The sequence below is a fragment of the Rhinoraja longicauda genome, chromosome 19 (assembly GCF_053455715.1).
Source record: "Rhinoraja longicauda isolate Sanriku21f chromosome 19, sRhiLon1.1, whole genome shotgun sequence".
Classification (NCBI taxonomy): domain Eukaryota; kingdom Metazoa; phylum Chordata; class Chondrichthyes; order Rajiformes; family Arhynchobatidae; genus Rhinoraja; species Rhinoraja longicauda.
In genome coordinates this window covers 24,405,372-24,428,311 of record NC_135971.1, presented here as the reverse complement: position 1 = coordinate 24,428,311, position 22,940 = coordinate 24,405,372, and the positions used below count along the sequence as shown (strand labels likewise).

General features: G+C 48.6%; 1 protein-coding gene across 1 annotated transcript; it reads left to right on the top strand.

Moving 5' to 3' along the window:
- The first annotated feature begins 2,045 nt into the window (after positions 1 to 2,045).
- Positions 2,046 to 17,251, top strand: LOC144602901 (SLAM family member 9-like). Its single transcript, XM_078416023.1, has 6 exons — positions 2,046 to 2,076; positions 8,155 to 8,280; positions 11,764 to 12,093; positions 12,810 to 13,100; positions 15,589 to 15,701; positions 17,081 to 17,251. Exons 1-6 carry the CDS (start codon positions 2,046 to 2,048, stop codon positions 17,249 to 17,251), a joined length of 1,062 nt encoding a protein of 353 aa, XP_078272149.1.
- Positions 17,252 to 22,940: the final 5,689 nt, after the last annotated feature.

The window sequence follows — 22,940 nt, the reverse complement described above, 5'->3', positions numbered from 1 at the left end:
TGGCAAAGCGCTCCACGCACCCACCACCTTCTGTGTAAAAAACCTTGCAACGCACATCTCCATTAAACTTTCCCCCTCTCGCCTTATAGTTAAGCGCTCGAGTGTCGGGCATTTCCATCCGGGGAGAAAGTTTCTAACTGTCTACCATATCTATGCCTCTCAAAATTGTATATACTTGTATAAGGCGTCGGCGAGGCCGCATTTGTATAAGACATTGGTGCGGCCGCATTTAGAGTATCGTGTTCAGTTCTGGCCACCATGTTATAGAAAAGATATTGTCAATCTAGAAAAGGGACAGAGAAGATTTACAAGGATGTTGCCAGGGCTAGAGGGTCTGAACAATGGGGAGAGGTTGAGTAGGTTGGGACTCTATTCCTTGGAGTGCAGGAGGATGAAGAGTGATCTTATAGAGGCGTACAAAATCATGAGAGGAATACATCGGGTAGATGTACAGATTTTCTTGCCCAGAGTAGGTGAATCGAGGACCAGAGGACATAGGTTGAGGGAGAAGGGGAAACGATTTCATAGAAATATGAGGGGTAACTTTTTCCACACAAAGGGTGTATGAAAAAAGCTGCCAGATGAGATAGTTGAGGCTGGGAGTATCGCGACGATTAAGAAACAGTTAGATAGGTACATGGACGGGACAGGTTCGGGGGGATGTGGATCAAACGCGGGCAGGTGGGACTGGTGTCGATGGGGCATGCTGGCTGGTGTGGGCAAGTTGGGCCGAAGGATCCTGTTTCCACACTGTATCACTCCATGACTCGAAAACGTTCCGACTCTATGACTTCTATCAAGTCTCCCCTCAAACTCAGGTGTTCCAGAAAATGTTCGAGAGAGGTTTCCATGTTGCATTACCCTATGACTCTAACTCGGCTCGCATCTGAAAACCCGGGCAGTTATCAATCATCGAGCAATCTTTTGACCAGCCCCTTGCCCGATATCTAAGGAACACCTCTGGAAGGCTCCCAGTCACTTACCGATCCGATGTTTAACCAGGTACAGGCAGGCCAACGCGGCGATCCCGAACACAAGTCCAAGCGCGGCGGCGATCACAATTTCACTTCCCTGGAGCGCGGGGCAATTCGCGCCGCTGTCACCGTCTATCAGAAAGGGTTGTTACTACACGGGTCGCCGGTAAACCTCTACATTTGGTCGATTGACCGTTGGCCAGGGTTCATATGTGTGAAACACGCCCGGAGTATTGTGAGCGGGGAGGGGGTCCTAGTGGAAAATTGGCACAGTGGCGCATCGGTAGAGTTGCTGCCTCACAGAGCCAGAACTAGTGTACTGGTCGCTGGTCGGCGTAGATACGATACGCGGAAAGGATGCAATAGGAATCTGAGGGGTATCTTTTTCACACAAACGGTGGTGGGTGTATGGAACAAGCTGCCGGATGAGGTAGTTGAAGCAGGGACAATCGCAACGCGTGGACAGGTACATGATAGGATAGGTTTAAAGGGATATGGGCCAAAAGCAGGCAGGTGGGACTTGTGTAGATGGGACGCTAAGCAACATTTAGACAGGCACACGATAGGATAGGTTTAAATGGATATGGGCCAGAAGCAGGCAGGTGGGACTAGTGTAGATGGGACATGTTGGCCGGTGTGGGCAAGTTGGGTCGAATGGCCTGTTTCCCGGCTGTGTGACTCTATGACTCTTTGACAATCTCCTTTGAACTTTGCTCCTCTGAGTGGGAAGCTGTGCACTCTAGTCTTTGACATTTTCACCCTGGAAAAAATTGTTCTGACTGTCTACCCCATCTATGCCTCTCACAATGTCGATCAGGTCTGGTCGAATGTAGAGCGATGGACACGATTTAGTAGCGTTGAAGGCTACACTTTGTCTCACGAAACCGCAGCGAGAGCATGAGACCTGCACCCTTGGCAGCGTAAGACTCACAGCTAGAGAGTCAAAGACGGGTGATGTGCCCACAGACAGCCCGCGGGCTTAGCTTAATGCAAGCCGGGGACTTGGTCAGAGGCGAAATGCCTGTGAGAGCGGTCGATCAGCCAGCGCCCGCACCTCCCCCATTCTCCGCCATGGCCAGTGTCACACGCCATCGGCCTGAATGTGAGACATCTGTTGTTTCCTCCCGAAATTTACTGCAGCCGAGCAGGCGGCCATTTGGCCCACGGGGTCGCTGCTGGCCCGTGGGGAAATTGAATCAATTAGTCGCTCTACGCGTCTCCAATCTGTGGGGCGCGGGAGTTTCCCCAAAGCGAGAAGTTGATTATAAGAACACAAAGTGCTGGAGTAACTCAGCTGGTCGGGCAACATCGCTGGAGAACATGGGTCGATAAGGTGCAGCGGTAGAGTTGCTGCCTTACAGCGCCAGAGACCCGGGTTCCTGTGTGCAGACCACGGATTCGGCCTGTGTGGGGCTTGTACGATCTCCCTGTGACCGCGTGGGTTTCCTCCGGGCTTTCTCCCACATCACAAAGACGCGCAGGCTTTATCGGTTAATTGGCTTCTGTAAATTTGTCCCTGGAGTGTAGGATAGTGATACTGTACTTGGTGATCGCTGGTAGGTGGGGACACAAGGGGCCGAAGAGCCTGTTTCCGCAGTGCATCTAAAGACAAAAGTCTGAAGTCTAAAGTGACGGATCGGGTCGGGACCCTTCTTCAGATCACAATGAGACAACCCGCAAAAGTAGACGCAGCAGATAGACACAAAATGCTGGAGTAACTCATCGGATCAGGAAACAACTCTGGAAAAACGGGAATAGGTGATCTTTCGGGTCGAGACCCTTCATCCGATTGAGAATCAGGGGAGAGGGACATTGAGGTATGAGAAGATACAGAACAAAGCAGTGCCGACATTGATGACTAGGGAAAGCTGGAGCCCACAATGGTCCATTGTTGGCTGGGGACGAGGTGAAATCAGCAGGAGAACTAGGGTGCGGGAGGGACGGAGAGAGAGGTAATGCAAGGGTTACGAACGCAGGTTGCATTGGAAAAGGTGGCATTGTCGGTTCGGGATGGGTTTGGACGGCATTCAACGGCTGTTCATAAGGTCATAATGTCATAAGTGATAGGAGCAGAATAAGCAATTCAGCCCATCAAGTCTACTCTGCCACTCAATCATGCCTGACCTATCTCTCCCTCTTAACACAATTCTCCTGACTTCTCCCCATAAACCCTAACACCCGTACCAGTCACGAATCTCTACCTTTAAATATATAAATTGACTTGGTCTCCACAGCCCTCTGTGGCAAAGAATTCCACAGATCCACCACCCTCTGATTAAAGAAATTCCTCATCATCTGGGTCTCTGTTCCTTGGAGAAGATGAGGGGAGATCTTATTGAGGTGTATAAAATCATGAGAGGAATAGATCGGGTAGATGCACAAAGTCACTTGCCCAGAGTAAGGGAATCGAGAACCCGAGGACATAGAGTCAAGGTGAAGGGGAAAAGATTTAATAGGAATCTGAGGGGTAACATTTTCACTTGGGTGTATGGAACAAGCTGCCAGAGGAGGTAGTTGAGGCTGGGACTACGCCAACGTCTAAGAAACAGTTGGACAGGTACATGGATAGGACAGGTTTGGAGGGATATGGACCAAGCACACGCAGGTGGAACTAGTCTCGCTGGGGCATGTTGGCCGACGTGGGCAAGTTGGGCGGACGGACCCGTTACCGCACTGTTTCACTCTGTGACTCTATGACTCTTTCTCCTTCTTGAAAGAACGCCCTTTAATTCTGAGACTATGACCTCTAGTCCTTGACTCTCCCACTAATTTCTACCTGTGGATTCGGTCAGACTGCTCCATGATGTATGGGTTATGGGCTCATTCATAACTGTGGTCTCCGTCGCCGGCCATGCGCCGCTAACTGTCTCCATTTTATCGTTCGGCGCCGAAATCAGCAGGACACTAAATGCTAAACAAATGTCAGGTGACAAAAGAGCGGGGAAATTCAACGCCGTGTTCAGCTCAAGCGACTACAAACAGATTAATATTCTCTCACCAACACTGTAAAATATTAAGGGCCTAATCCATATTTTCCAGTATCCACCAGCGAATATTAGCGGTAGAGTTTCTGCCTCACAGCGCCAGAGACGCGGGTTCGATCCTGACTACGGGTCCTGTCTGTACGGAGTTTGTACGTACTCCCCGTGACCGCGGGGGGGGGGGGGGGTTCTCCGGATGCCCCGGTTTCCTCCCACATTCCAAAAACGTACAGGCATCCAGGTTAATTGGCTTCGGTAAAATTGTAAATTGTCCCTAGTGTGTTTAAGGTAGTGTTTGTGTGCGGGGATCGCTGGTTGGCGCGGACTCGGTGGGCCGAAGGGCCAGATTGCGCACTTTATTTCTAAACTGAACTAAATCTTTGAATTCCAAAAACGTACAGGTTTGTAGGATAATTGACTACGGTAAAATTGTAAAATTGTCCCTAGTGTGTGTAGGATAGTGTTAGTGTGCCGATGGGCGCGGATTCGGTCGCGCTGTATCTCCAAACTAAACTAAACTAAACTAAATCCTCCTCAATCCTTTCTGCGGGAGCCAGTTCCGTATTCCCAACGCTCTTTGGGCAAGGACATTTCCCTCTTCTATCTTCCCTATTCTTCAAGGTCAGATGGGTAAAGTTTAAAGGAGATGTGCGGGGCATGTTTTCTACACTCAGAGAATGGTGGGTCCCTGGAACGCGCTGCCAAAGTTGGTGGTATGGAGTTCGTGGCGTTTAAGAGGCTTTGAGGGAAGTAATGCTATTTAATCCTCTATCTGCACTAGGGCCCCCATCTGGGCAGCACTGTGGCGCAGCGGTAGAGTTCCTGCCGCACAGCGCCAGGGACCCAGGTTCGATCCTGACCACGGGTGCTGTCCATACGGAGTTTGCACGTTCTTCCCGTGACCGCGTGGGTTTTCTCCGATATCATCGGAGACGTACAGGTTTGTAGATCAATTGGCGAGAGTTTGTATACTTGGTGTAAAAAAAATACTGTCCAATTGTGCGTGCAGGCTTGTGTTAATGTGAGGGGATCGCTGATCGGTGCGGACTCGGTGGGCCGAAGAGCCTATTTCCGTGTACCTCTAAACTAATTGGAACTAAAAGTCTTGCAATCTGTTTTTAGCCCAAGACACCGGCATAATGTCACAGTCGTACAATCATACAGCGTGGAAAAACAAATACTGTTAGAGTCATGCAGCGTTGAAACAGGCCCTTCGGCCCAATTGCCCACGCCGACCAACATGCCCCATAATGCACTAGTCCCACCTGCTTGCATTTGGCTCATGTCCCTGTGAACCTATCCTATCCAAGTACCTACCTAAATGTTTCTTAAACGTTGGAATTTTACGTACCTTCTCTGGCAGCTCGTTCCATACACCGACCACACTTTGCGTTAAACAAGTTGGCCCTCAGGTTCCTATTAAATATATTTCCCAACCCCCCCTCCCCCCCCCCCCCCCTACGTAAACATATATCTCACCGTCTCCCAAAATAAACAAAAAACTTCTTCCCTCCTTCACTCCATCCGTCATGGCACTTACTCAGTACTGCAAGGAACACAGGAAGCATGTTGTCCGATCCAAACCCGATGCCAATTCAGGCTCGCTATCCCCGGCGTCAAGCTGAGTTTATCTGGCGGGTCCCTCTCCTGTTATTCTTGTCCTGTGGCCGACAGATATATAAATAATTTTGATGTCGTAGCAAAGGTGTGAATTTTTATTTAAGTGGCCCGAGCACATCGCACACACCCACCCACATCGCACCTCCAGCGTTATAGCGTCCGAGACCTGGGTTCGATCCTGACCTCGGGTGCTGCCAGTGTGGAGTTCACACGTTCTCCCTGTAACTGCGTGGGTTTTGTCAGGGTGCTCCGGTTTCCCACACTCCAAAGACGTACAAGTTTGTTGGTTTGTTGACTAACCATAGTTTAGATATACCGCGCGGAAACAGGCCCTTCGGCCCACAAAGTCGGCACCGACCAGCGATCCCCGCACATTAACACTATCCTGCACACACTGGGGACAATTTACAATTATACCGAGACCAATTAACCTACGAACCTGTACGTCTTTGGAATGTGGAAAGAAACCGAAGATCTCGGAGAAAACCCGCAGGTGCACATTCTGTACAGACCACGTAGGCAGTTCCCCTCATCTCGGGTGTATTTTCAACTCTAACAGCATCCGTAGTCAGGATCGAACACGGGTCTCTGGCGCTGTGAGACAGCAACTCTACTGCTGCGCCCGACTTTGGAAAACAAACTGTAAAAGTGTCCTTAGGATAGTGACAATAGACAATAGACAATAGGTGCAGGAGTAGGCCATTCGGCCCTTCGAGGCAGCAGCGCCATTCAATGTGATCATGGCTGATCATTCTCAATCAGTACCCCGTTCGTGCCTTCTCCCCGTACCCCCTTCTGTATGGTCAGGATCGAACCTGGGTCCCTGGCGCAGTGAGGCAGGAACTCTACCGCTGCGCCACAGTGCTGCCCAGATCCGAGCCCCAGTGCAGATAGAGGATTAAATAGCGTCACTTCCCTAAAAGCCTCTTAAACGCCACGAACTCCAAACCGCCAACTCTGGCAGCGCGGTCCAGGGACCCACCTTTCTCCGAGTTTAGAAAACATGCCCCGCACATGTCCTTTAAACATTACCCATCTGATCTTGAAGAATAGGGAAAATAGAAGAGGAAAATGTCCTTGCCCGATTTGTTGAGTGTAAAGTGCCTCCGAGATGGATTCTTAGAGTAGCTTGTAATGGAGCATACCAGAGAAAAGGCAATTCTGTACCTTTTGTAACCCTATAGTCTGTTGCCTCTCCCCTCGCTTGGTTCTACCAACCTCCTTCTCGCTGTTGTGTCACCCCCACCCCCAGAACTTCCTCAACGCAGTCCCGAAACGTGGACGCATCCCTTTCACCTTCACAGATGCTGCTTGATCACGCCGAGTTCTGGGGGCGTCACGGTGGCTTACAGCGCCAGAGACCCGGCCTCGATCCTGACTACGGGTGCTGTCTGTACGGAGTTTGTACCTTCTCCCCGTGACATGCTTGGGTTTTCTCCGAGATCCTCATTTCCCTCCCACATACAGGTTTGTACGTGAATTGGCTTGGTGTAAGTGTAAATTGCCCCTAGTATGTTTAGGATAGTGTAAATGTGCGGGGATCCCTGGTCGGTGCGGACTCGGTGGGCCGAAGAGCCTGTTTCCGCGCTGTGTCACTAAACTAAACTAAACTAAGCAGTTTACATATTAGTGGCTTTTCTTTTGTTAGACACGCATCATTCCTTGATGTTGGCGAATATCGTGTCAGGTACTAACACGAGTGGTTAAGACGTTATTGAACGTCGATATATATATATATTTCTTATAAAGAATATTTTGTATATATTTCTTATTTTCTTATATATAAATATATATATATATTTATTTTTTACATTTTAACCTCAGCAAATCGTCGTCGTAGAATACTGTTTAAACGTTTTAAATCATTTTGTGTCCCTTAAACTTTTAAGGCCACCTAATTTAATTAACACGTTTTATTGTTTAAACGATGATTGATTTTTGCATCAATTTTTACAGTGTACTCTACTTACATATTTCGTTGTCCTGCCGCAAGTAAGAATTTCATCGTTCTATCTGGGACATATGACAATAAAACACTCTAGACTCTTGCCTCTTGAGATGATGCATGAGGGAAAAGGAAACATGAATTGTCATTGGGTGGTCAGAATGAATGGGTGGATTCCATGAAAAGGAATCATACATTTGAGTTCAGAAATAACAGCATTTAAAAGACATCAACATAAGATGAGCGTTTGATGGCACTGGGCCTGTACTCGCTGGAGTTTAGAAAGATGAGTGGGGATCTCACTGAAACATAACGGACAGTGAAATGCCTGGAGAGAGTGGATGTGGAGAGGGTGTTTCCACTAGTGGGAGAGTCTAGGATCAGCGTACGGTGTCAGGGGTTATGGGGAGAAGGCAGGAGATTGGGGTTGACAAGATAGATCAGCCAAGATTGAATGGCGGAGTAAACTCGATGGGCTGAATAGACTAATTCTGCTCCAATGAATTATGAACATGAACTATCGTTCCTCTGCACTCTGAGTTCTGATGCGGGTCATGTCCAGCATTTGTTTGCCTCCACAAAAGCTGCTCGAACTGCTGAGATTCTCTAACATGTTATTTTTTTCTTGCTACAGATTCCAGCATCTGCCGTATCTTGTGTCTCAATAACAACCTGCTCTTCGGAGAAGGCATGGCCAGGAGAGTTCCTGGAATTCACTCCCTCATCGGGATACTTTGGCTGCTGTTGAGCGACTCTGGAGGTGAGTCCATTCCTTGACCTAGGGCTGGGGGTGGCGGTAGGGTGGAAGAAGAGGTGCTACATAGAACAGTACAGCACATGAACAGGTCATTCAGTCTGTCCGTCCGTCCGTCGGTCCGTCCGTCGGTCCGTCGGTCCGTCCGTCCGTCCGTCCGTCTGTCCGTCTGTCTGTCTGTCCGTCTGTCTGTCTGTCTGTCTGTCTGTCTGTCTGTCTGTCTGTCTGTCTGTCTGTCTGTCTGTCTGTCTGTCTGTCTGTCTGTCTGTCTGTCTGTCTGTCTGTCTGTCTGTCCGTCTGTCTGTTGGTCTGTCTCTATCTATTTATTCATCTACCTATCCAGGGAGTTCAAATACCCGGGTGTGCACCTGGACAGTAAAATGGACTGGTCCAGGAACGCCGAGGCCCTGTACAAGAAGGGACAGAGCCGCCTTTACTTTTTGAGGAGGCTCCGCTCCCTCAACGTCTGCAGTGAGTCGTCGGTGGTGGCCAGTGCCATCTTCTTCGCTGCCGTTTGCTGGGGCAGCAGGGCGAAGGCTGCGGCTGCCAACAGGATCAACAAACTCATCAGGAAGGCTGGCTCCGTCCTGGGGGCGGAGTTGGATTCTTGGGAGGTGGTGTTGGAGGGGGCGATGTGACTCAAACTGCGGAGCATCCTGGACAATACAGCTCACCCCCTCCATGACACACTGGTCAACCTGAGGAGCACCTTCAGCAACAGACTGGTCCCACCAAGATGCAGCACAGAACTCCACAGGAGATCCTTACTCCTTGTGGCTGTCAAGCTTTATAATCCTGCCCCTTCTGTCGTGGGGTAGACTGAGACTGAGGCTGACCCCCCACCCACACCAATTCCTCCATCGTTGCACATCCTCAAAGCCTTACCACTCGTCACTTTATTTTCATGTTTAATTTACTTTGTGATTTTTATGACTGTTGGCAAATTAATTTCCCTCCTGGGATAAATGAAGTTCTCTCGTATTGTACCGTATATATCTAAAATCTTTTCACTCTACCTCGGTACCTGTGACAATCAACGATACTAAACTATCTATCTTCTAATCTATCTAGAAAAATCTATCTATCTAATCTATCAATATCTCTAATATATCAATCTATCCAATCTATCTATTTAACTTATCTATCTATTTAATTTATCAATCTAATCTATCCATCCAGATTGGGTTCAATCACAACGTCCAGAAATGTCTGTGTGGAGATTGCATATTCGTCCTGTGACTGACCCTTCCTAGCTCCAACTTGAAGATGTGAGGTGATGCCATGGGTAGACCTGCTGCCCTTGTCCATTAGGGTCGGGACAACTGACTGCCGTGCTGGGAAGCAAAGGACACAAGCACACCAGAGCTTGCTCCAGCTGCTGGGAAATCTAAATTCTGTTCTTCAATAAATAAAGATTAAACACACACATCCTTCCGGGCAAAGTACTCTGTATTTCGTTTGGGCAGCTTACATCCCAGCGGTATAAACATTGATTTTTCCAATTTCATGTAACCATTGCATTCCCTCTCTCTCCGTACCTCCCTCATCCTAGTCTTCTTACCAGTTTCACAGTTTGCATCCACTCGTTATCACCTATTCCACAGCCAACAATGGACCACTGTGGGCTCCACCTTTCCTTGATCATCGTTGATGGCTTTGATTTGTTCTTTTCATACCTTTCATTCATATATTCTGTGTACCCTTTCAAACCTCTCTTTTCCCTCTCCCTGACTCTCAGTCTGAAGAAGAGTCTTGACCCGAAACATCAGCTATCCCTTTTCTCCACAGATGCTGCCTGACCCGCTGAGTTATTCCAGCATTTTGTGTCTCTCTCCGGTGTAAACCAGCATCTGCAGTCCCTTCCTCCACTGCATTCGTGGTCTGGCCCCTGTCTGCTTATACGTAGCCCTTCATTGCCTCTGATCTGGATAAATAAGTGACTTATTACAAAGGCTACAGAGGGTCGGAAAAATACAAGAGGCGCCATCATTCCACATAGAACGGTGCAGAGCAGGAACAGACCGTTAGGCAACAATGTGCATGATGAACATGATGCCAAGTTAAAACCAATCTCATCTGCCTACACGTCATCCATATCCCTCCATTTCCTGCATATCCATGTGCCCATCTCAAAACCCCTTAGATGCCATCATCATATCTAACACCACTCCAACCAGACAGGTCTACTGTAAACGGGGGTCCCTTTGATAATATAGAATGGGCAAGAGTGAATTGACAGCCTGCTTTCTCCCTTGCAAGATAAATGCAAGATACATATAAAATTCTTAAAGGATTAGACAGGCTGGATGCAGGAAAAACGTTCCCGATGTTGGGGGAGTCCAGAACCAGGGGTCACGGTTTAAAAATAAGCGGTAGGCCATTTAGGACTGAGATGAGGGGAAAACCTTTCCCCAAAGAGTTGTGAATCTGTGGAATTCTCTGCTACTGAAGGCAGTGGAGTCCAAATCAATAGATGTATTCAAGAGAGAGTTAGATACAGCTCTTAGGGTAACGGAATTAAGGGATATGGAGAAAAAGCAGGAACAGGGTACAGATTCTGGATGATCAGCCATGATCATATTGACTGGCGGTGCTGGATCGAAGGGCCGAATGGTCTACTCCTGCACCTACTTTCTATGTTTCTAAAATTATCACAATACAATATATCTTTATTGGCATTGTACAGGGGTACAACGAGATTGGGAATGCGCCTCCCATACGATGCAATAATTTAATTAGCTAGTCAGTATTAATTTAAACAACAACAACCCAACAAAACAAATTGTTACAGTTTTAAGATAGAATAAAGTGCAAGTAGATCTGTGCCGGATCACTGTACGTTTTGACCATCCGGCTCAGCAGGACCGGTTCATAGCAGCAATGGCCCTGGGGATGAAGCTGTTCCTGAGTCTGGAGGTGTGGGCGTAGAAGGTCTTGTATAGTCTGCCCGATGGAAGGAGTTCGAACAGACTGTTGCAGGGGTGTGAAGAGTCTTTGTGAATGCTGGTGCCTTTTCTGAGGCATCGTGTGTTGTAGATGCCCTCCAAGGCTGGTAGCTGTGTTCCGATTGTCCTCTGAGCTCTATGGACTACCCACTGAAGAGCTTTCCTTTCTGCCTCCGTGCAGCTGAGGTACCACACAGGGATGCCATGCGTTAGGATGCTCTCTATGGTGCAGCGGTAGAATGTCGTCAGCAGCTGTTGAGGTAGACCAGACTTCTTCAGTGTTTTTAGGTAGAACAGTCGTTGCTGTGCCTTCTTGACCAGCGCAGCAGTGTTAGTGGACCATGTTAGGTCCTCTGAAATGTGAGTGCCCGGAAACTTGAAGCTGGACACACTCATTCAGAGCCTCTTCTGTATGGGTGGTGGAATAATCATGTGCCTGCGGCCCTTGTCCATTAGGGTTGAGACAACTCACTGCCGTGTTGGGAAACTATGAACACCAACACACCAGAGCTGATGGCACTAATATCTTGTCCTTGTGTTTTAGGTCTGGGACAGACTGCTGGGAAACCAGGCATTCGTCGCTTGGTGAATGGGACACTCGGACAGTCAGTCACAATACCAGGATGTATCTCAGGAGAGAACATTTCGATCCTTACTTGGGATTACCAAAGTTCACCAACAACAGGAAAGGTTCAATTATGTACGAAAACTCAAAACAATCCAATACAATGTGCCAAACAGGGAATCAGGTTAAACCTGAAGGACTGTAGTCTGGAAATACAGAACGTAACGGAACGTGACCAAGGTCTATATGAAATGAACTTAAGGACGAATCTAGTTGTCCTTGAACATGTTACAGAACTGAAGATTTATGGTAATCTATTTCAATTAATAAAACGGTACATTTTCCAATCTACCAACCATTAAGACTTGAAAGATATAAGGGGAGATGCTTACGATGTGAGCCAAAATCTGTGGGTTATACGGGCAGGGTGATTACTGAAACATTACATGGGTTGGCGTCCTTGCTCGTGAAGGGGCCCATCCTCAGTATTTGCAGTTTAAATATTAATGGAAGAGCATTAGCATGGGTTCCTGAAGAGAGGTCTCTCCCAGCCATCTGACTTTGCTATAAGATGATGGGGCCACAGACATTAAACTTTCTCCACTAATAATGAGTTTATTAGTTTTGATGGCAATGTGTAACCTGGACGATTCATTTTTGTAAACTCACGGGAAGGATTTTGCACTAAAACTATGGGTGCTTGTCTGTGCAGAGTTTGTAAATTGACCGTAGTCTGTGTAGGATAGTGCTAGTGTGCGGGATTCGCTGGGCAGCGCGGACTCGGTGGGCCGAAGGGCTTGCTTCCTTGCTGCATCTCTAAACTAAACTAAACTAAACTAAACTAAACTAAACTAAACTAAACTAAACTAAACTAAACTAAACTAAACTAAACTAATCTAAACTAAACTAAACTAAGCTAAACTGTCTTCTACTCTTAATGTTTTCGTGAGAAACTCATGGGTAGCACCTTCTATAACTAGTTGTTGTTATTCCATGGCTTGTATTTGTGCTTTTCTTTGAAACAGAACGAGTGTCATTACCGGTGATAAATATGAGTGCAGCCTTCACTGACGGGGTGTGTAACGTTAGCTTGGTCTGTTCACTGGGGCACGGCACCGAGCCAGTCTACACTTGGTGGACAGGAGATGGCAAGGTCACGGCAGATGGGTCACACATACTGACAGACGGAGGGAGAAGGCTGGCACTATCCATCGCTCTACCCAACAACAACAGAGTGTACAACTGCACCGTGGGGAACCCTGTTAGCGAGGAGATGCGGAGCGTGAATCTCACAGAGCGCTGTCCTGCCCATGAAGGTTTGTCGCTTTATCTTTTCACACGAAGCACACTTCTCAAATAAAATAAGGTCTATTCATTTTCTTCCCATCCAAATCCCCTAATCATTTCGATGGAAGGAATCGGGTAATAGGTTCAATTTAATCAGATATAAGATGCTGGAGTAACTCAGCGGGACAAGCTGCATCTCTGGAGAGAAGGAATGGGTGACGTTTGGGATCCAGACCAATCTTCTCGACTCCAAACGTCACCCATTCCTTCTTTCCAGAGAAACTTTCTTCGGTTTAAATGAGCAACTGCAGTTCCTTGCTACACGATAGATTTAGTTTAGTTCAGTTTAGAGATACAGCGGGGAAGCAGGCCCTTCGGCCCACCGAGTCGGCATCGACCATCGATCACCCGTACACTAATCCTATCCTACACATCATGGACAATTTACAGAAGGTAATTAACTTGCAAACCTGCGCGTCCATGGGATGTGGGAGGAGACCGGAGCACCCGGACAAACCCCACGCGGTCACCGGGAGAACAAAGGGCGCTCACGGAGGGCGCTTACAGCAGATACAACGCCGGAGACCCGGGTTCGATACCGACCACGGGCGCTGTCTGTATGGAGTTTGCACGTTCTCCCCGTGACCTGCGTGGGCTTTCTGCGAGATCATCGGTTTCCTCCCACACTGCAAAGACGTGCAGGTTTTGTAGGTTAATTGTTAAATGTAAAAATTGTCATTAGTGGGTGTAGTATGGTGTTAATTTGCGGGGATCGCTGGTCGGCGCGGACCCGGTGGGCCGAATGGCCTGTTTCCGCGCTGTATCTCTAAACTAAACTAAACAGCACCCGGAGTCAGGATCGACCCGAGTCCCTGGGGCTGTATGTTACTCCAGCATTATGTGCCTATCTTCGGTGTAAACCAGCATCTGCAGTTCCTTCCTACGCAAAAGTAAAAATAAGCTGTGTGCAAAAAAAAGACATGAATGCAGGAATACACAATTAGAAACCAAGTCCATGGTAGTGGCAAGTGATGGTCTTCCATTGGCGGGATAGGCCTTGGATTATGCAGGTGGGTTCAAGAACCTGGTGGTTGCAGGAAAGAACCCTTAACTGCAGATGCTGGAATCTTGTGCAAAAACCAGTGCTGAAGGAACTCAGCGGGTCAGGCAGCGTTTGTGGAGGGAATTGTCTAAAGAAGGATGCATTTCCCTCCCGAGATACCGCCTGACCCACCAATTTCCTCCACTACGTTTTTTTATCCTTTGACTATAGCCGCTGCTCTCTGCGTTTGTCTGACAGCGTTTACAGCGCCAGGGATCCGGGTTGGATCCCGACTAAGGGTGCTGTCTGTACGGAGTTTGCACGTTCTCCCCGTGACCACGTGGGTTTTCACCGTGATCTTCGGTTTACGCCCACACTCCAAAAGACGCACATGTTCGTAGGTTAATTGGTTTCGGTATACGTGTAAATTGACCCTAGTGTGTAGGATGGTGTATGTGTGCGGGGGACGCTGGTCCGTGTGGAATCAGTGGGCCGAAGGGCCTGTTTACGTGCTGTATCTCTAAAAAGAAAACTAACATGGCTTAGACTCTCCAGTCTGAACTGGTAGCTGCATTTTCCATTTTAAGCAAAGATTATTGAACAGGCGTCTAAAATCATGAGAGGAATAGATCTGGGTTAATGCACAGAGTCTTCCACCCAGTGTAGGGGAATCGAGAACCTTTAAGGTGAAAGGGGGAGGATTTAATAGGAACCCGAGGGGAAACTTTTCCTACAGAGGGTGGCAGGTACATGAATGAGCAGGGGAGGTAGTTGAGGCAGGTACTCTAACATCACTTAAAGCCATTTGGACGGGAAACATTCAGAATGACAAAAGCCAAATGCGGGCATGTGGCACTAGCTTAGATGGGACATCTTGGTCGGCATTGACAAGTTGGGCTGAAGGGCACAATTTCCTTCTTGCATGACCCGCAAGCAATTGCAGCGAATTGTGGATGCCTCTCAGGCCGTTACACAAACCAACCTCCCTTCTATCGATTCAATGTGGACATCACGCTGCCTCGGCAAGGCCAGCAGCATAATCGAGGACGAATCGCACCCCGGCCACTCCCACTTCCCCCCCTCTCTCATCAGGTAAAAGGTACAGAAGTGTGAAAAGCACACCTCCAGAATAGGGACAGTTTCTTCCCAGCTGTTATCAGGCAACTGAATCATCCTACCGCAACAGTTCAGCAGTGCTGAACTACTATCTATCTCGTTGATGTCCCTCGGACTACACTTGACCGGCCTTTACCTTGGACTGAACGTCATCCCCTTGTCATGTATCTATACACTGTAAATGGATTGATTGTAATCATGGATTGCCTTTCTGCTGACTGCAGGCAACAAAAAAACTTTTATCTGTACCTCGGTACACGTGACAATAAACGAAACAGAACTGAACTAAACTCTCTGATTCTATTCCTGTGCACCAACCAGTCAATAGATTGGCAACTGAAATATTGATCTCTCTTCAGGTTATAAGAAGCCGCTGAGCGTCATATTGCGTGTACTTTTTACAGCCGCCGCGAACCTCTTAATCTCAGCTATCTTTTGCTACATGTGTTGCAAGAGGACAAGTTCAGCACAGGTCAGTACCTTTGAAGATTTTTTTCTCGTCCAATTCCAGGTAATAATCTGTAACCCATCTCCATCCACACCCCACCTCCCCCCCGCCCCCTCTCTCTCTATCTCTTCCCTCTGCCTTACCAGTTTGTGCGCCCATTGTCCCACTATCCCACCCCGTCCCCTTTCCCTTCAACGATTTGACTGTGGATGGAATGCGCCGAGAACGAATTGGTGAAACTGTGGGTATGCGAGAGGCTTGGACAGAGTGGATATGGAGAGGATGTTTCCACTAGTGGGAGAGCCTTGGACTAGAGGTCGAAGACTCAGAATTAAAGGACGATCTTTTAGGAATGAGATGCGAATATCCTCTAACCGTGCAGCGTAGAGGTTCTTCTGCAGTTGTGTTGGGCCCTGGTGAGACCACATCTGGAGTATTGTGTACAGTTTTGGTCTCCTAATTTGAGGAAGGACATCCTTGTAATCGAGGCAGTGCAGCGTAGGTTCACGAGGCTAATCCCCGGGATAGCGTGACTGTCATATGAGGAAAGATTGGAAAGACTGGGCTTGCATTCAAAGGAATTTAGAAGGATGAGTGGGGATCTTATGGAGACGTATATAATGATAAAAGGATTGGACAAGCTAGATGCAGGGAAAATGTTCCCGATGTTAGGGGAGTCCAGAACCAGGGGCCACAGACTAAGAATAAAGGAAAGACCATTTAAAACTGAGATGAGAAAAAAACCTTTCCACCCAGAGAGTTGTAAATTTGTGGAATTCTCCGGCACAGAAGACAGGAGAGGCCAATTCGCTGGATGAATTTAAAAGAGAGTTAGATAGAGCTCTAGAGGCTAGCGGAATCAAGGGATATGGGGAGAAGGTAGGCATGGGTTACTGATTGTGAATGATCAGCCATGATCAGAATGAATAGCGGTGCTGGCTCGAAGCGCCAAATGGCCTCCTCCTGCACCTATTTTTTATGTTTCTATGTTTCTATTAGGAATTTCTTTAGTCAGAGGGTGGTGAATCCGTGGAATTTTTTGCCACACACGGCTGTGAAGACCGTCAGTGGATATTTGTATGGCAGAGGGAGATAGATTCTTGATTAGTGCGGGTGTCAGGGGTTATGGGGAGAAGGTTGGATTATTCGGTTAGGAGGGAGAGATAGATCAGCCATGATTCAATGGCGAATGGCCGAATTCTGATCCTATCACTTACGACCTGACGAGAGGCCAAAGATGACGGTTTCTGCGGGGATTATAGGGGTGATAGAAACAATAGACGGGCAGGGGCTAGATTGGGATGGGACATAAAAGCGATTTTTAAATACACCAATATACTTCGCCCCATTGGCGAGGCGAGGTGCAGATAGTTCAACTCGTGTGGTTTGGACCCTGACTGCAGGTGCTGTCGCATTCTATCGTCCACTGCGGTCCCACACCACACTTCGCGAGAACAAAAATACGCGTGATTGATCAGATAAATAGGTGGGACTGGAACAAGATGCAGCAGCGAGGGCAGTCGGTGCTTCAAGGCACCAACCACATCGTATTTAAGTTGACAATCCCACAGTAACATCCTCTGACAACACTATTCTGCCTTTTTCCTCTCTGTAGTTCTCTAAAGTGAAATATCGTGGCGGTGACCGATGAGGCACAGTCAGAAAAGGACACAAAGTGCTGGATAACTCGGTGGGTCCGGCAGCATGTCTGGAGAGCACGGAAAGGCGACACACTTTCGAGACACAGCTTGGTTTGCAAACGGCTCTATCCAGCACCGCAAGACTTTGCAGCGAATTGTGGACGCAGCCCAGACCATCACACAAGCCGACCTCCCTTCCATTGACTCCAACTACACTTCACGCTTTCTCGGCAAGGCCAGCAGCGTAATCAAGGACCAGTCCACACCCTGTCCACTCCCTCGTCTCCCCTCTCCCATCAGGCAAAAGATATAGAGGTGTGAAAACGCACACCTCCAGATTCAGGGACAGTTTCCTCCCAACTGTTCTCAGGCAACTGAATCATCCGACCACTAGAGAGCAGTGCTGAACTACTATCTGCCTCATTGGTGACCCTCGGACTATCCTTGATCGGACTTTGCTGGCTTTACCTTGCACTAAACGTTATTCCCTCATCATGTCTCTGTACACAAGTGGCTCGATCGAGGTACTGTCTCTCTGCTGACTGGTAGGCACGCAACAAAAACGTTTTACTGAACCTCGGTGCACATGACAATAAACAAAACTGTAAACCAAACTGTATTGTACTGGGTCGAGACAGTTCTTTAAATTTATTTATAGACAATAGACAATAGGTGCAGGAGGAGGCCATTCGGCCCTTCGAGCCAGCACCAACATTCAATGTGATCATGGCTGATCATTCTCAATTAATACCCCCGTTCCTGCCTTCTCTCCATACCCCCTGACTCCGCTATCCTTAAGAGCTCTATCTAGCTCTCTCTTGAATGCATTCAGAGAATTGGCCTCCATTGCCTTCTGAGGCAGAGAATTCCACAGATTCACAACTCTCTGACTGAAAAAGTTTTTCCTCATCTCAGTTCTAAATGGCCTACCCCTTATTCTTAAACTGTGGCCCCTTGCTCTGGACTCCAACATTGGGAACATGTTTCCTGCCTCTAACGTGTCCAACCCCTTAATAATCTTATACGTTTCGATAAGATCTCCTCTCATCCTTCTAAATTCCAGTGTATACAAGGGGAGGTGGGGGGAGAAGAACGTTGGAAAATGGGGGGCAGCATGACAAAGCGTGGCAGGTAATAGGAGACACAAGTGAGTGGAACATGATAGGCAGGTAGAATCACAGAAGCATACAGCGTGGAAACAGGCCCTTCGGCCCACCTTTCCCACACTGACCAACGTGCCCCATCTACACGAGTCCCACCTGCCTGCATTTGGCCCATATCCTTCCAAACATTTCATATCCACCTGTCTAATCGTTTCTTCAACGTTGCGATGGACCCTGTCTCAACTTTCACTGCTGGAAAGATGTATTTGGAGGAACTGCAGATGCTGATTTAAACCAAAAATAGACGCACAATGCTGGAGTAACTCAGCGGAACAGGCAACATCTCCGGATAAAAGGAATGGGAGGCGTTTTGGGTCGAGACCCTTCTATTACTGAAAATATCCTCTCCACGTCCGTTCTATCTCGACCTTTCATTGTTTGCTAAGTTTCAATGACCCCCCCCCCAACCTTCTAAACTCCAGCGAGTACAGGCCCAGAGTCTTCAAATGCTCCTCATACGTTAACCCAATCATCCCTGGGATCGTTCTCATAAACCTCCTCTGAACCCTCTGTAATGCCAGCACATCCAGCACATCCTTCCTCAATTATGGGACCCAAAACAGCTCACAGTATTGCAAATGTGGCCTCACCAACACCGTGTAAGTTATTGCGCACACTAGCACTATCCTGTACACTAGGGACAATTTACAATTTTACTGGAGCCAATTAACATCCAAACCTGTCCATCTTTGGAGTCCGGGAGGAAACAGGAGCCACCGGAGAAACCCCACACGGTCACAGGGGGGTCGTGCAAACTCCGGAAATACAGGTCCCTTGTTCAGGATCGAACCAGGATATCTGGCACTGTAAGGCAGCAACTCTACGGCCGTGCCACGGTGCGACTTACATATAGTACAGGTACAGGCCCTTCGGCCCAATTGCCCATGTCATCGAACGCTCCTCATATGTTAACCCAAACATCACCAGGGCTAATCTCGTAAGCCTTGCACTGTGCGTTACAAGCCTGAGTCACATAAACACAAGGTCTAAAAACAGCGCCTGAGATCCGGTTTCGATCCCGCCTACCGGTGCTGTCTGTACGGAGTTTGTACGTTCTTCCCGTGAGCTGTGTGAATGTTCTCCGAGAACTTCGGTTTCCTCACACACTCCAAAATCGAAATTGGCTTGGTGCAAATGTAAAAATTGTCCCTAGTGTACGTAGGATAGTGTTAGTGTGCGGGGATCGCTACTCGGTAGCCTCGGGTTCCAGTCAACAATGGGCCATTGTGAGCTCTACTGTGGGCGAAGAAGGGTCTCGACCCGAAACGACACCTATTCCTTCTCTCCTGAGACGCTGCCTGCAAATAGACAATAGACAATAGGTGCAGCAAGAGGCCATTTAGCCCTTCGAGCCAGCACCGCCATTCAATGTGATCATGGCTGATCATTCTCAATCAGTACCCCGTTCCTGCCTTCTCCCCATGCCCCCTGACTCCGCTATCCTTAAGAGCTCTATTTAGCTCTCTCTTGAATGCATTCAAAGAATTGGCCTCCACTGCCTTCTGAGGCAGAGATTTCCACAGATTCACAAATCTCTGACCTGCTGAGTTACTCCAGCATTTTGTGAAATAAATACCTTCGATTTGTACCAGCATCTGCAGTTATTTTCTTGCACAATCCATTGTGGGCGTGGTTATCTCTTTTTGTTCTGGCCTTATCTTCCGTGCGGTAGAGTTGCTGCCTCACAGCGAATGCAGCGCCGGAGACCCGGGTTCAATCCTGACCTCGGGTACTGTCTGAACGCAGTTTGTACGTTCTCCCCGTGACCTGCGTTCTCCCCGTTTTCTCCGAGATCTTCAGTTTCCTCCCCCACTCCAAAGACCTACATATATGTCGGTTAATTGGCTTCGCGTATGTGTAAATTGTCCCCAGTGTGTGTAGGGTAGTGTTAGTGTGCAAGGATCGTTGGTCGGTGCGGATTCGACGGGCCGAAGGGCCTGTTACCCCTCTGTATCTCCAAACCAAACTAAACTGAACTAAATAAACTAAAGGAAACCTCCGGCCCAAAGCCCTCCCCACCAACTTTCAATCTGAAGAAGTGTCCGACCCCAAACGTAAGGCCGGCCTTTTTCTCCAGAGATGCTGCCTGTCCCACTGAGTTACTCCAGCACTTTGTGTCTATCTTGACATTCAACCAGCATCTGCAGTTCTTTCCTTCACATCACACCGCGGCAGAATTTACCTTTTCACCTCAATAATACTGAAAAATGAAACACGGGACACGCTAACACATTGCAAGTGAAGGCATTGAATTGAGAGTACAACGCAGAGAAAGACTGTCATTAATGCTTTTACTGTATAAATCACAAATAAATTACATGCCAAAGCAGGGGAAATAAAACGAGTTATTAGCCTGAAGTTTATTTTCAGTCAAAGAGAACTTCTCATGTTAATGACGGATACAGGTTTGGCTCTGAAAAGCATTGGTGTGTCAGTGAATTCAATGAAATGATATCCTCCCTCCTCTCCTCCCCTTCCTTCCCAACCCCACCCCACTCTCGTCCTCTTCTCCCCCCTCGCCCCTCCCTTCCACCACCAACCACCTGCTCTCCCCTCCCCCTCTTACACTACCCTCGCCACCTTTCCTCCCTCCCCCTCCTCTCCTCCTTCCCTCCCCCTCCTCTCCTCCTTCCCTCCCCCTACCCCCTCCTCCTCTCCCCTCTACCCCCCTTCCATCTTCCTCTCCCCTCTAGCTCTCCCTTCTCATCTCCCCCTCCATAATTCCCTCATCGCCCCATCCTCCGTTCCCCACCTCTCTTTCACTCCTTCCTCTCCCCTCCCCTCTCCCCACTCCTCCTCTCCACTCTACCCTTCCTCACATCTTCCTCCCTCATCCTACCATCCACTTCCCTCATCCTCCCCTCCCATCCTCTCTCCCCCTCTTCCTCTCTTCCTTCCCCATTCTCTCCCCTCACCCATCACCCCATCACCATTCCATTCCCGCCCCCCTCCTCTACCACCCTCTCGCCTTCTCCATCCCTCTTCTCGACCCTCTCTCCACCTCCCCCTCCTCCCCATTCTCTCCCCACCCCATCACCTACCCTTCCCTCCTTCTCCCCTTCTCTCCCGCTACTCGCCTTCCTCTCGCCTCCCCTCCCCTCTTTCCGCTCACGTGCTCTCCTCCCTTTCCCTCCTCTCTCCCATCCCCCCATCTCCCCCCATCACCCCCCTCTCCTCTCCCTCCCTCTGCCCTTCTTTTTCCCCCTGTTCTCGTCTCCCTCTCCCCCACCTCCTCTCTCCCCCTATTCCTCTCCTCCCCATTCTATCCCCTTCCCATCATCACACATGCACACACACAGGCAGATACACGTACATCCATACGCACAAGCAGGTGGGACTAGTTACAGCGCCCGAGACCTGGGTTCGATCCTGACCTCGGGTGCTGCCCGTGGAGAGTTGACACGTTCTCTCTGTAACTGCGTGGGTTTTGTCTAGGTGCTCCGGTTTCCCACACTCCAAAGACGTACAAGTTTGTTGGTTTGTTGACTAACCATAGTTTAGATATACCGCGCGGAAACAGGCCCTTCGGCCCACAAAGTCCGCACCGACCAGCGATCCCCGCACATTAACACTATCCTGCACACACTGGGGACAATTTACAATTATACCGAGACCAATTAACCTACGACCCTGTACGTCTTTGGAATGAGGAAGGAAACCGAAGATCTCGGAGAAAACCCGCAGGTGCACATTCTGTACAGACCACGTAGGCAGTTCCCCTCAACTCTGGTGTATTTTCAACCCTAACAGCGTAGTCAGGATCGAAACCGGGTCCCTGGCGCTGTGAGGCAGCAGCTCTACTGATGCGCCCGACTTTGGAAAACAAACTGTAAAAGTGTCCTGAGGATAGTGACAATAGACAACAGACAATAGGTGCAGGAGGAGGCCATTCGGCCATTCGAGGCAGCACCGCCATTCGAGGCAGCACCGCCATTCAATGTGATCATGGCTGATCAATCTCAATCTGTACCCCGTTCCTGCCTTCTCTCCATACCCCCTGACTCCGCTATCCCTAAGAGCTCTATCTAGCTCTCTCTATTGAATGCATCCAGAGACATGGCCTCCACTGCCTTCTGAGGCAGAGAATTCCACAGATTCACTACTCTCTGACTGAAAAGGTTTTTCTTCATCTCAGTTCTAAATGGCCTACCCTTTATTCTTTAACTGTGCTCCCTGGTTCTGGACTCCCCCAACATTGGGAACATATTTCCTGCCTCTAGCTCGTCCAATCCCTTAATAATCTTATATGTTTCAATAAGATCCCCTCTCATCCTTCTAAATTCCAGTGAAAAGAAGCCTAGTTGCTCCAATCTTTCAACATACGACAGTCCCGCCATTCCGCGAATTAACCTAGTAAACCTACGCTGCACGCCTTCAATAGCAAGAATATCCTTCCTCAAATTTGGAGACCAGAACTGCACACAGTACTCCAGGTGCGGTCTCACTAGGGCCCAGTACAA